The 13,589-nt window shown below is 36.5% G+C and overlaps 2 protein-coding genes across 3 annotated transcripts; both read right to left on the bottom strand.

Moving 5' to 3' along the window:
* Window positions 1–5,128: 5,128 nt before the first annotated feature.
* On the bottom strand, window positions 5,129–6,714 carry LOC120111121 (protein PYRICULARIA ORYZAE RESISTANCE 21-like). The gene is made up of 3 exons (XM_039127631.1): window positions 6,640–6,714; window positions 5,946–6,027; window positions 5,129–5,826 (listed from the first exon to the last, which is right to left on the bottom strand). Exons 1-3 carry the CDS (start codon window positions 6,649–6,651, stop codon window positions 5,258–5,260), a joined length of 663 nt encoding a protein of 220 aa, XP_038983559.1. The 5' UTR covers window positions 6,652–6,714; the 3' UTR covers window positions 5,129–5,257.
* A 2,319-nt stretch (window positions 6,715–9,033) lies between these two features.
* On the bottom strand, window positions 9,034–12,938 carry LOC113462756 (protein PYRICULARIA ORYZAE RESISTANCE 21-like). Of its 2 annotated transcripts, none has more exons than XM_039127630.1 (3): window positions 12,877–12,938; window positions 9,882–9,963; window positions 9,034–9,767 (listed from the first exon to the last, which is right to left on the bottom strand). In XM_039127630.1, exons 1-3 carry the CDS (start codon window positions 12,886–12,888, stop codon window positions 9,208–9,210), a joined length of 654 nt encoding a protein of 217 aa, XP_038983558.1. In that variant the 5' UTR covers window positions 12,889–12,938; the 3' UTR covers window positions 9,034–9,207. The 2 variants fall into 2 exon arrangements, with proteins under 2 accessions (XP_038983558.1, XP_026660642.1); XM_026804841.2 differs by lacking the exon at window positions 12,877–12,938 and adding an exon at window positions 10,566–10,658.
* Between the last annotated feature and the right edge of the window lie 651 nt (window positions 12,939–13,589).

Genomic DNA, 13,589 nt, shown 5'->3' with positions numbered 1-13,589 from the left:
TAGTGGCGATGGCACTCAACTGTGGTGGTAGATTTCAGCGGATTTCGGTGATATAGGTCTTGAAATAGAGAAACAGGGCAACAGAAAAAAACAGAGTGAGGACGAGATTTCGGGCGACAACACTTGGCTGTGGTGGCACACTGGAGAAAAGGAAGAAAGGGAGGAGGGGGCTCAGAGGTGGTCCGTCGTGCGGGATGAGGAGGGGATTTAAAAGAAGGTTTCTGAAAAGGATAAGTCCGGCATAACAGTGATAACAACGGCCGTTCGCTGGTTGGCAGTGACCTCAATTGGCACCAGCCCCGTAGAGATCATGTCGGCAGCCATATCTCCAATGAATAGGAGATCGGGTAGAGGAATGTAGTTCTTTTATTCCAATCCTTTCTCTCTCTCTCTCTCTCTCTCTCTCTCTCTTTTTGCGAACTGAAGTCGGTTGGGCCTGCCAACTTCAGTCCAGAATAGGCCCAATGGGCCAGTTCACGCAAAGACTAAACACAAACAAGTTGAGTAAGCGAGGAGTTTGCTTTTAGGCACATTACAACAAAATTAGGAATCCCTAACATTATTTTAGTGTTGTTTTTCAAAAAATGTTGGGAAATGCTTGTTTAGCCCGCATTTAAATCAAATTACCGGGTCTTTTGTGAAATCCATTGAATTAGCGATATTATTTTCCAGTATTTTTGGGAATGCCACGGAACATTATTTTACCCAACATTTTTGGTGAAATGCTGGTTATATAAATATATTCTTATTGTATGATTAGCCCATACAAGTTAAACATGCCCGTTAATAATGTACTTTTGCCAGCTTTAATAAAGTAACTAATTAAAAGCCTGGATTAAAATTAAAAAAAAGTCCTAATTAAAAACTATAACTCCACGCCTAATTTCTCCCCCTCCCGTGCTCCATCCTCCGCCCAAATCTGCCACCGCCCAAATCACCACGAACAAATCCCTCCCACCAGCTGGATCGCAATCCCGGTTGCAATCCTAGTTTCATGATCAAAGGAACCACAAATTATTGTAGTCACTTTAAAAAAAAAAAAAAAGACTCGATGTTACAATCTAATTGGAATAATATTTTTTCTTTTCCTTTGAAAGAGTGGGAGGCTAAGGTATAAAGCAAACGGTACGTGCTCTCTATTCCAAATCTATAGGCAGCCATATCCGCCAAACGATGGCGGGGGAGAAAGAAGAAAAGCAAGTGAAGGTCAAGGAAATGACAAATGATAAGATTTTCGGAAGGAAAGCGAATGAATCTAAAACCTACTATGAGACTTTATATTGCAACACTGCTTATGATAAGATTAAAACCACGTTCATCATGAGCTCCATTGCCCCAACTGAGGCAGCGTATCAAAATCTCACAACTAATTCGGCATGGGGAGGACGAGAGGGGATATTAAAGCTCTCTACCAACATATGGGAGGAAAGAGAGAGGGGAGGCAAGGCTAGGGCTTGGGTCGGGCTTGGGCCAGGTTGATGTGAACCTGAGCCCGGCCCATTTATTAGGGAGCTCAAACATCAGGCCCGACCCAGCCCGTCTACAATTCTCCAACCACAAGCGGGCCAGGCGAGCCACCCGGGATTTGAACAGGTCTAATTAGGCCTCAAACCATATGGAGAACCCTGAGGGAAGGAATGGAGACTCAAACCACTTGACTGGTGTGTGTGAGAGAGAGAGGAGTGGGGAAACGGGCAAGAAAAGGAGGAAGAGAAAGGCACAAGGTTGGGGGCGGGTCAGAAGAGGAATAGAGGAGAGAAACCTTGGGGAGGAGAGCAAGAAAGGGGACTGCCAGGGGTTCCCTAGCCACAACGGACCAAGGAGCCTAAGGGAAGAATGCTTCCAAGAGATTCTCTCTCTAAGCATGGGGTTAAGAGAGCCCTGCCCATGAGCAGTCTAACAATAGCTAGCAGCGCAAATTAAATTCAAAATAAATTCTACTGGATTTGTTATAAATGTCCTTGATTACTTTATGTGAGAGACCTTTTTTTTGTTGAACATGGGATGCAACCTTTATCCAAGTTGATAGTCGATTGTCTAAGGCTTTGCTCATTTGCCTGCTATCGGATATAGTGTGTTTACAAATATAGAATTTGAGTTGCAAGCATCTAAAACAACTATTTAGATATTTTCAATTGCAACTACAAATTGCATTTGGACTAAAAACATGAATCTAAATTTTGTAATTGAAAATATAGGCAAAATTGATCATATTTTCAATTACAAAATTTGTTGCAATTGGAAGAAATCTCCAAAAGAGATATTGCACCTCTCTTCAACTATTGAAACTTAATATTCTATATTTTATTAAAATATAAATTATTATAACAAAATATATAATTAATATAATATTATATAATTTTCTAAAAGTATATTAATGTAATAATTAATGTTATAATATTGATAATATAATTATTGTTTTATGATCATGCCATACTTGTTTAATTGTTTCTATTATAACATGATGATTCTTGTTGTACAATAATTATTTGTTATTAAAATAATATATTATAAATCAATATTCATGATTATAAAAATATATTTAAGGGAAAATTATTTTGTAGTGATATATCGATATAATTACTGTAGCAATTATTATTATAGTAATTTGTAATATTATTAATTTTTCTGTTATAGTTATAAAATTATATGATAATTAATATGCTATAATACAAGGTAAAAAGTTTATTATTTTCAAAGGATAACCTTATTGAATCATTTATAGAGCTATCTTATCTATTGTAGCTCCATAAAACTAAGTAGTCACAATTGTATTTGTTATTTTCAATTATAAGCAATGAAAAAGAAACAATTTTTTCCTAGCAAAAAAAGAAACAATTTTTGCAATTGCAATATCAAATGTAGCATTTATAGTTGCAACCTATATTTAGCTCGTAAGAATTAGAATTGCAAGCAAAAAATATACCTTCTAGCCAAATATCTAATCCCATCGAAGCGAAGAAAAAACTTTCTTAATCTGTTCAACTCGGATCTCCCAAATGATTTAGAAAAAAATAAAAAAATTGCAAAAATAAGATTTTGGCCTTTTTTTCTTTCATTGACCAATAATGCATTAAGATATATAGCATCTATTTATGTTAGTGAGGTCCATTTTTGTACGGTTCGAATCAGATTTTTTTTTATAATTCAAACAATACTCAACCTTTCCGAACATAATTAGTAAAATTATATACGAAGAATTTCGACTTCTATATTAATTTTGCCTATTGATGCTCTACGTAATTTTTTATCAAAGGCTCCTGCTGCCCCGCAAAAAGAAAAACCGCACAAAAACATCCTGCCTGATTCACTAATTCGTGGTAAGATACTGAACCATAAAAAAGGTAGGAATGGATAAATAACACATAAATCGAGGGCTATGCGGATCCTCAGACATATATGAAATGGAATAAAGATGGACCAAGCTACTTATGGGAAAAAAATGAATGATTATGTTCCATAAAAAAGGGATAATCCATAACGTGACGCTGAGGATTGCTTCTTATTACGTCGTGTTGAGTCAAAGGTTGTTTGTTACGTACGTAATTAAAGGGCACGTCAGGCACTGTGCTTTCAGCCAACGAGCTTAACTACTAGATGCTATTTCGACATCATAGACAGTAAAGAAAGGACTTAAAAATGAAAAAAAAAATAATTGTTGTGCCCAACGAATCGATTTTGGTTTGACAATCAATTCCGTACTTGTTCGTGAGCCCATACGTGTCCCTCCAACATTGTAATGATTTAGCTTATGGCTTTTGGCAATAGCTTGTGGGTTGTTTTTGTTTACAACACATGATGATTGATAGTCCCTTGACCTCAAGTCAACTACCAGTCCAACGTGGATAGGAAAACTTTCTGACAACCAATCTTTAGATCGAGCACATGGGAGCTGATAAATAAACCTGAAGTGATTATTTTTTCAAAAAAATAAAGGGGACCCAAGGCACCCCACCACCCACTCTTTCCAACTTTATATATAGGTACTAGAGTCTAGAACAGACCAAGCTTAATATTTGAAGCTTCCAAGGTTTAGAAAGTTGTACCTTTCAAGAGACTTTTGAATTATGCACCAGTTGCTTTGAGATCTGCATATATAGATGAATGACTTGGTTTGGAACACTATCAAATTTGTGCATTGAGTAATCTAATGATGGATTCGTGTGAAGAAAGATGTATAATTCTTTCATACAAAAGATACAATCGCAACCCAGCTCTGAACCCCACCTATCACTTAAAAGCCAAGAGGGTGCGCTGCTAAGCTGCAAACTCAGAGAGTAGATGCGGTTGCTTCATAGAGGGTATTGTGAAGTAAATTCTATTAAGAGACCACAATGGCAAGCTACTATCATGCAGCCTCAGAGTCCCTGCCTGCTTGTACTCCATTGGCAGCTCAAAAAATTCCTACTAGTATATAATTATTGGCAAGCCAGCAGTGGTACCAATAGATATCTTATATCTGAGAGTTCTCGCTTCTCACCCTTTAATTACCTTCCCAGCAGCCTCTGGCTGATATAAATTTATTTATTCTTGGAGCAAAACACTAAGGACTCGTTTGGTTCGCGGGAAGCATTTTCCTTTCTAGGAATATGATTCCTGGGAAACAAATTTCTAGGAAGAGGATGCCTAGGAAAGTATTTTTGGTATGTTTGGTTGACCATGGGAAAGTGACAAATTTTCAAGGTGCTTATGTTTGGTTGGCCATCCACTTTCCTAGGAAAGTTATATATAATTCCTATTATGCCCTTAATAAAAATTAGATTTTTAATGCCTCTTTAATGCTTCTTTAATGCTGAAGGGACTTTTTGGGAAAAAGTAAAAATGGAGTGATTCCCGCCTCATGGGAAAGTAACTTTCCCATGTTTCTCATGGGAAAGTAACTTTCCCATGTTTCTCATGGGAAAGTAACTTTCCCATGTTTCTCATGGGAAAGACTTTCCCATGAAATGTGGGAATCACATTCCCATGGGAATATAACTTTCCCTTCTCTCTCCTTTGAAAACTCCAACCAAACAAGAGGCATCTCATTACTTTCCCGTTGACCACACTTTCCCCCCTTCTTTTCCCGCGAACCAAACGAGCCCTAAGGAAAAAGAGCATCATATTATTCAGGCATAAAATCCTTTCACACAATATTCAAAACAAAAAACACACCAAAATAACATTTTATTTCCACATTATTCTCCCATGAATCCAACATCCTTCACCCTTATTTCTGTTATTATTTTTTGGCAAAGGAAAACACGGATACACATGATCACAGGATGGTACAGGAGGTTGATGGATCCTCCTCACAAATCAACCGGAATCCTCCATGAGAGGTTCCACCATTGGGCATTGGTCGACAAGAGCAGGGCGTCCAGCAACAAACCTGGCAAATTGGTGGTTGACATGGTGGTGGACATGGTACATTTTTTGGTAGCTCCATGCAGGGATCCAGGCATTTTGGATGCTCCCATACTATGATCTCAATGTCGTTGGTCACCTCGTTTTTAGTTTCTATTTCGGCAGTTTTTTTTTCCTTAGCATCCTTTTTCTTCTCGGGAGTAGGTTCCCCGATCACCTTCTTAGTCATCGTGCATTTGGGATCCTTGTGAAGGTCGTATAATATGATTTGAATGTCGTTGTGCAGCTCGTTGGTAAGTTCTATCTTCTTAGTTTCTGGTGGGGGTGGCGGCGGCGGGTCTCGTACAATTACTATGTCTTTGATCACCTTGCAGGCCTTGCAGCGGAGCTTCTTGGAGAGCTTCTCGGGATCGAATGGGCCGGAGATTGTGACAGTATTGTTCTTCTCGCCATAGGAGATGGTTTTTATGTTCTCTTGTTCTTTGTTGATGGAGATCATGGGGGGAAATTGGATGATTGGTACGTGCAATCTTTAATTAGTAGCTAAAATACTGAACTAGAATGGAGGCAGTGAAGTGTGGGGAGGTTTAATTACGTACCTTGCAGCTTGCACAGAGTCTTTTGAATCTTTTTGTAGCAAAAACGGCAGCCTAGATCAACTTTTATGGCTAACTTGGAGATCTGTGATACGATTTGTTTAGTGAATGTGAAAATAATATGAAGGACCTCAGCTAGGGAATATCCGAAAATAAATATGCATTATAAATGATGATACCATTGTCTTAATATGAGTATTAAAATAATAAGAAAGAAAAAAGAAGGAAGGAAAAAAAAGAAGGCAGCAAAAATGCATTTATCTGCTTTTCTAGAGCCGACGCATTTAGCCTGCTATATATTAAAGAAAGAAGGAGAGAGCGAGTGAGAAAAAAAAATGGAAAATTTGAAACTTGCTTTTACTGGCATAGTTAGAAATAATTTAACAAGAATTGTGATCTTAAGCTAATAGAGAAAGGATAAATAATGTATATCAAAGTTAAACATGGTCAGATTGATCTAAATAAGAATGAAAGAAAAGATTGAAGAGTGATTAAAAATCGACCTGTTTCTAAGTTTTATTATGATAAAAAAAATATAAAAGGGAATACCAAAACTTCAAACTATCATTAACATATAACTGTAAGTTTAAGGGAAAGGATCATGATATTATGAATTCTATAAATGAAATGAATTAAAATCATCATAAGCCTTTGAAAATTACATAGATAAGACACAACAAAGAGGAGAATTTGCAACCTTTTCCGCCATTGCTAGATTGAAGCCAGATCCTAATTCTGGATGCTTGGTTTCGAGGGTGGTTTGCGGGAGGGCAGGGCGGGCGCAGTCTTGTTTATAGCGAGAGTGAGAGAGAGGGGGTGGGTGGTGGTGGGAGCCTTTTCTTTATTATTATTTTTTTAACTAAGTGGAAGTGCCATCGCACAAATGGAAATATTTTTTTAACGACCATCATATCCACCAAAATAACTTTTCCTATTTGTTATCAAGAGAAAACTCATCCCAAGATTTGTTCAATATCGTTCTCCACTTTGGGAGGAAAAAATTCGATAGCCGTTGCATTAAATGTATTAAACTACGAAATTTATGAATCTTAAAGTGCTAAATTACCATCCGCATGCAGGGAAATCATAAGACCCACCATTGATGCATGTCTCGCTTCCTTCCACTTTGATGGATATGATGTAAAGGCCTCTTTACGATCAGCCTTCTCATATCTAAGACGATAAAGATGAAGTCTGTATTAAAGTTTAAAAGCCTGACAAACAAAGCCAATGCTAGCGCTGCGTTTGCTTCATCTGCGGGGCCTGATCTACTTCGAGGCTGCTTTTGTACTAATATGAGGTCGGCGGCGCCGACCCAAATTAAGTCAATAGAAGTTAGCTCGGACAGGCTAGCCTCGCATGCCAGTTTATACTTTATATGCTAGCTAGTAGTGGTCTTAGAGGCGGCTCAATGCATTTGAGGACTCTAAAGTAAGACTCTTTTTTTCATAAAAAATGATGAAAAATTTTTAATAAGTTCAGAATATTTTAATCTTTTTAAACAATAATTTGTCTAGCTTTTTAAGATGCAAAATTACTAATCAAATTTTTGTACTCAAGATTCATTAAAATACTATTTTCAGTCGATAATATAACTAATTCATTTAATTTTTTTATATAATTAACTATACATAAAATTTTATCAATTTTAATTTTAAAAAATTTTAATTATAAATAAAACATACGTGGCTCAGTTTGCCGAGCATGCCAGCGCTGAGTTCAATAAAATTGTAGGGAGCAGTTGCGAAGAGCTTGATGAAGCCAGTGTCAGGGTCTGCTTGTCACTTGAAGCTTTTACTTTTACAATACATGACAGCATCTGCTATTTTGCAAAATCTCTCCTCCAAATAACAACAGTTCTTCTGACGTAGCAGATCATGGCAAACCTGGAGAATCTGAAGCAGGCTTTTAAAGGGACCGCAGAAATTAACAAACAGGACATTGAAACAAATAAGAGGGTGTTGGAGGAATTTGAGGATCAGAACAAGCAGGACCGAAATGAAGGCTTGTCCTTCAAGAACCTGTGGGAAAAGACACCTCAAGGGAAGGCGGAAGCTAAGTTTGAAGCACAGAAGATTGGAGAAGTTACAAAGGAGAGGGCAGGATCAACAATCCAGAGAAATATTTGTGGTCATGTCAGTGCTGCTTGTGACAATTAATTGGAAATGCTATTTGTCACTACTCCCGAGGTAGAATGGAGAAAAGTTGCAGCATAGGGTTTGATATTTGCCGGCCTGCTTGCTCAGTACACTTAAGAGCAGAGCCTGTCATCAATAAATGAAAAAACAAATAAGAAAAAAAAAAAAAGTAAAAGATGATAGTTGAATCTTCTTCCCTTCTTCTTCTTAGTGCTCTTATATCTGACTGTTGTCACCATGCATGCAGCGGAAAATAAAAATCTTACTGAATACTGTCTGTTCTATAAATTCTCAAAAATTTTGCAGAAGTAGTCCGCTTTGTTTGTGTTTTTGAAAATTTAAACCATTTTTATTTTTTTATTAGAATAAGTGGCACATATTGAATAGTATACTGATATTCTTATTTGAGTGGTATATTGATATTCTAACAGAACGGAGCGAAGCGACGATATTTGTTTATTTTCGAAATAATTATGTAATATTTTATTTCACCAAGGATGCTGATAGGAATTAGGGTTTAACTATAAATATTTTATAACTCTTGTTATTTTTAGATGATCTAATAGTAGATTCGTGTGAAGGAAGATGCATAATTCTTTCATACGGAAGATATAATCGCAACCTAACTCCGAACCCCACCTGTCACTTAAAAGCCAAGAGGATGCGCCGCTAACCTACAAACTCGGGAAGTAGATGCGGTTGCCTCATAGAAATATTGTGAAGTAAATTCTAGTAAGAGACCACAATGGCAAGCTACTGTCATGCGGCCTTAGGGTCCCTGCCTGCTCGTACTCCATTGGCAGCTCAAAAAATTCCTACTGGTATATTATTGATTAGCCAGCAGCTTGTATCTGAGAGTTCAAAAAATTCCTGAGACCTCACTTCTCACCCTTTAATTACCTTCCCAATAGCCTCTGGCTGATATAAATTTATTTAGTTTTGGAGAAAAACACCAAGGAAAAAGAACTTCATATTATTCAGGCATAAAATCCTTTCACACAATATTCAAAACAAAAAACACACCAAAATAACATTTTATTTTCACATTATTCTCGCATGAATCTAACATCCTTCACCCTTATCTCTGTTGTTATTTTTTGGCAAAGGAAAAACACGGATACACATGATCACATGATGGTACAGGAGGTTGATGAATCCTCCTCGCAAATCAACCGGTATCCTCCATGAGAGGTTCCACCATAGGGCATTGGTGGACAAGAGCAGGGCATCCAGCAACAAACCTGACAAATTGGTGGTTGACACGGTACCTTTTTTGGCAGCTCCATGCAGGGATCCAGGCATTTTGGATGCTCCCGTACTATGATCTCAATGTCGTTGGTCACCTCGTTTTTAGTTTCTATTTCGGCAGTTTTTTTATCCTTAGCATCCTTTTTCTTCTCGGGAGTAGGTTCCTTGATCACCTTCTTAGTCACCGTGCATTTGGGATCCTTGTGAAGGTCGTATAATATGATCTGAATGTCGTTGTGCAGCTCGTTGGTAAGTTCTATCTTCTTAGTTTCTGGTGGGGGTGGCGGCGGCGGTTTCTCCACTACAATTACTATGTCTATGATCACCTTGCAGGCCTTGCAGCGGAGCTTCTTGGAGAGCTTCTCGGGATCGAATGGGCCGGAGATTGTGACAGTATTGTTCTTCTCGTCATAGGAGATGGTTTTTATGTTCTCTCGTTCTTTGTGATGGAGATCATGGGGGGAAATTGGATGATTGGTACGTACAATCATTAGTAGCTGAAATATTGGACTAGAATGGAGGCAGTGAAGTGTGGGGAGGTTTAATTACGTACCTTGGATCTTGCATAGAATCTTTTGAATCTTTTTGTAGCAACAACGGCAGCCTAGGTCAACTTTTATGGCTAACTTGGAGACCTGTGATACGATTTGTTTAGCGAATGTGAAAATAATATGAAGGACCTCAGCTAGGGAATATGCGAAAATAAATGTGCATTACAAATGATGATACCATTGTTTTAATATGAGTATTAAAATAATAAGAAAGAAAAAGGAAGGAAGGAAAAAAAAAAGCAGCAAAAATGCATTTATCTGCTTTCCTAGAGCCGACGCATTTAGCCTGCTGTTAAAGAAATAAGGAGAGAGCGAGTGAGAAAGAAAAATGGAAAACTTGAAACTTGCTTTCCCTGGCATAGTTAGAAATAATTTAACAATAATTGTGATCTAAAGCCAATAGAGAAAGGATAAATAATGTATATCAAAGTTAAATATGGTCAGATTGATCCAAATAAGAACGGAACAAAAGATTCAAGAGTGATGAAACGACCTGCTTCCAAGTTTTATTATGATAAAAAAATATAAAAGGGAATACTAAAGCTTCGTACTATCATAAACATATAACTGTAAGGTTTAGGGAAAAGATCATGATATTGTGTGTTCTATAAGTGAAATGAGTTAAAATCATCATAAGCCTTTGAAAATTACATAGATAAGACACAACAAAGAGAAGAATTTGCAACCTTTTCCGCCATTGCTAGATTGAAGCCAGATCTTAATTCTGAATGTTTGGTTTCGAGTGTGGTTTGCGGGGAGGGCAGGGCGGGGGCAGTCTTTTTTATAGCTGGGGGTGGGGCGGTTGGGGGTGGGTGGGAGCCTTTTTTTTAAAATATTTTAACGACCATCATATCCACCAAAATAACTTTTCCTAGTTGTTATCAAGAGAAAAAATTCGATAGCCGTTGCATTCAAAGTATTAAACTACGAAATTTAAGATGTGATTACTCATGGGGAGGACCACTCCCTTTATGAATCTTAAAGTGCTAAATTACCATCGTCATGCTGGGAAATCATAAGAACCACCATTGATGCATCTCCCGCTGCCTTCCACTTTGAGGGATATGATGCAAAGGCCTCTTTACGATCAGCCTCGTCATATCTAAAACGATAAAGATAAAGTTTGTATTAAAGTTTAAAAGCTTGGCAAACAAAGCCAATGGTAGCACTGCCTTTGTTTTATCTGTGGGGCCTGATCTACTTCGAGGCAGCTTTTGTACTAATATGAGGTTGGTGGCGTCAACGCGAGTCAAGTCAATAGAAGATAGATCCGACAGGCTGACCTGGGGTGTCGGTTAATACTTTATATGCTAGCTAGTAGTGATCTCTATATCTTTTGGAAATGGTTTCATAAAATTTTAAGAAGGGATGATCATCGCGAGACTGAAGGTGATATTGGTGGAGATGATGAGATCATCTTGTACTATGATGATCCTATATGGTAGTGATTCCAAAGCACACATACTCTTCAAATCACCACACAACCTAGCGATAGGATACTCGTCCTTAAGGTTGAAAATGCATGATCGCCTCAAGAAAATGATGATGGGCTAAAATTTGAGGACAAAATATCTTTCAATCTAGCAAAACAAATTAGTATATCAATACACCATTAATATATTATATTAATATTATATATATATAATCAGATTATATTTATATTATATATATTGTATTTATGATATATATCATATTATAATATATTATTAATCATATTATTGTCAAATTATTATTGAATGATAATTTTAAATTATAGTAGAAATATATTATTGTATTTTATATTTATATAATGAAATTATTTAATATATTACTTCTATTTACCTTATTTTTCTTATCAAAATAAATATTAGTACTAAAAAATATATTGTAAGTATAAATAAAGATATTAATTTTATAATAATAGTTAATATATATTTATAGGATTAATAATTTATAGGACTAATAAATATATTTATAGGATTAATATATTAATTTTCTAGATTGTGCAGAAGATATTTTTGACTGAATGTTGAATGACTCTTTATATTCCCTAGACTTTAGAACTTGTTGAATCAGCTTAAATGATGTTCTAGAGTTATCTACTAGAAATATGTCGTTCATTGTAGGCTCAAAAAAAATGTTAAAAAAAAAGATACAGAACTTTAAAAATGTAGTAGCTTTGATGTATCTGAATTATTGTAATCAGCCCCCATTTTGAATGAAAAGAAAACATTCTGAAAAAAAGATACAGAACTTTAAAAATGCAGTAGCTCTGATGTATCTGAATTATTGTAATCAGCCCCCATTTTGAATGAAAAGAAAACATTCTGAAGCAAATCCATTCTTCTAGTCTTTTTCATCCCACTTTGCTTTCGTTGCCTCCAACAAATTTTATGGCTAACTTGGAGATCTGTGATATGATTTGTTTAGTGAATGTGAAAATAATATGAAGGACCTCAGCTAGGGAATATCCGAAAATAAATGTGCATTACAAATGATGATACCATTGTCTTAATATGAGTATTAAAATAATAAGAAAGAAAAAGGAAGGAAGGGAAAAAAAGAAGGCAGCAAAAATGCATTTATCTGCTTTTCTAGAGTTGACGCATTAGCCTGCTATATATTAAAGAAAGAAGGAGAGAGCGAGTGAGAAAAAAATTTGGAAAACTTGAAACTTGCTTTCACTGGCATAGTTAGAAATAATTTAACAATAATTGTGAGCTAAAGCTAATACAGAAAGGATAAATAATGTATATCAAAGTTAAACATGGTCAGATTGATCTAAATAAGAACGAAACAAAAGATTTAAGAGTGATGAAAACGACCTGCTTCCAAGTTTTATTATGATAAAAAAATATAAAAGGGAATACTAAAGCTTCGTACTATCATAAACATATAACTATAAGTTTTAAGGAAGAGATCATGATATTGTGACTTCTATAAGTGAAATGAGTGAAAATCATCATAAGCCTTTGAAAATTACATAGATAAGACACAACAAATAGGAGAATTCGCAACCTTTTCCGCCATTGCTAGATTGAAGCCATATCTTAATTCTGAATGTATGGTTTCGAGTGTGGTTTGCAGGGAGGGCAGGGCGGGGGCAGTCTTTTTTATAGCGGGGGGTGGGGCGGTGGGGTGGTGGGGGGTGGGTGGGCAGGGGCGGCTCAATACATTTGGAGGTCTAAGGCGGATCCAATGAATGAGGCCTCTTTTTTTTAATAATAAAAATTTTTAATATGTAATTTAAAAAAAATAATATGAAAATAGGTAGCTATCAAGTACACTATTCCAACAAAGATACATGAATCTAGACAAGAAGCCTCTTCAGTTTAATATAATTTTTGAATGGAGGCACAGAAATATAATTGCTCTAAAAGAAGGGCCATGAAACTGATTAAATAACTGGGATAATGCTTGGCAATACTGTTTACTATGTCAAGCAAGAGTAGAATAGGGAAGGTTATCCCATGGCACTTCATGACCAAGGCAAAGAAAAGAATTTGTCCAGAAAGGAACCTGTCTATAAGAGAAAGTAGGGGCATTATGGAAAATTCACTCCATCTAATTAATAAAAGTCCCATCCCACCATCTCCCCTTCAAGCGAGTTTATAGTGGGGGTTGGGGCGGTGGGGGTGGGTGGGCAGGGCCGGCTCAACACATTTGGAGGCCTAAGGCGGATCCAATAAATGAGGCTTCTTTTTTTTTAATAATAAAATTTTTTAATATGT

The sequence above is a fragment of the Phoenix dactylifera genome, chromosome 6 (genome assembly GCF_009389715.1).
Source record: "Phoenix dactylifera cultivar Barhee BC4 chromosome 6, palm_55x_up_171113_PBpolish2nd_filt_p, whole genome shotgun sequence".
NCBI classification, from domain to species: Eukaryota; Viridiplantae; Streptophyta; class Magnoliopsida; order Arecales; family Arecaceae; genus Phoenix; species Phoenix dactylifera.
The sequence above is the reverse complement of the archived record's forward strand: the minus strand, read 5'-3'. Positions and strand labels throughout refer to the sequence as shown.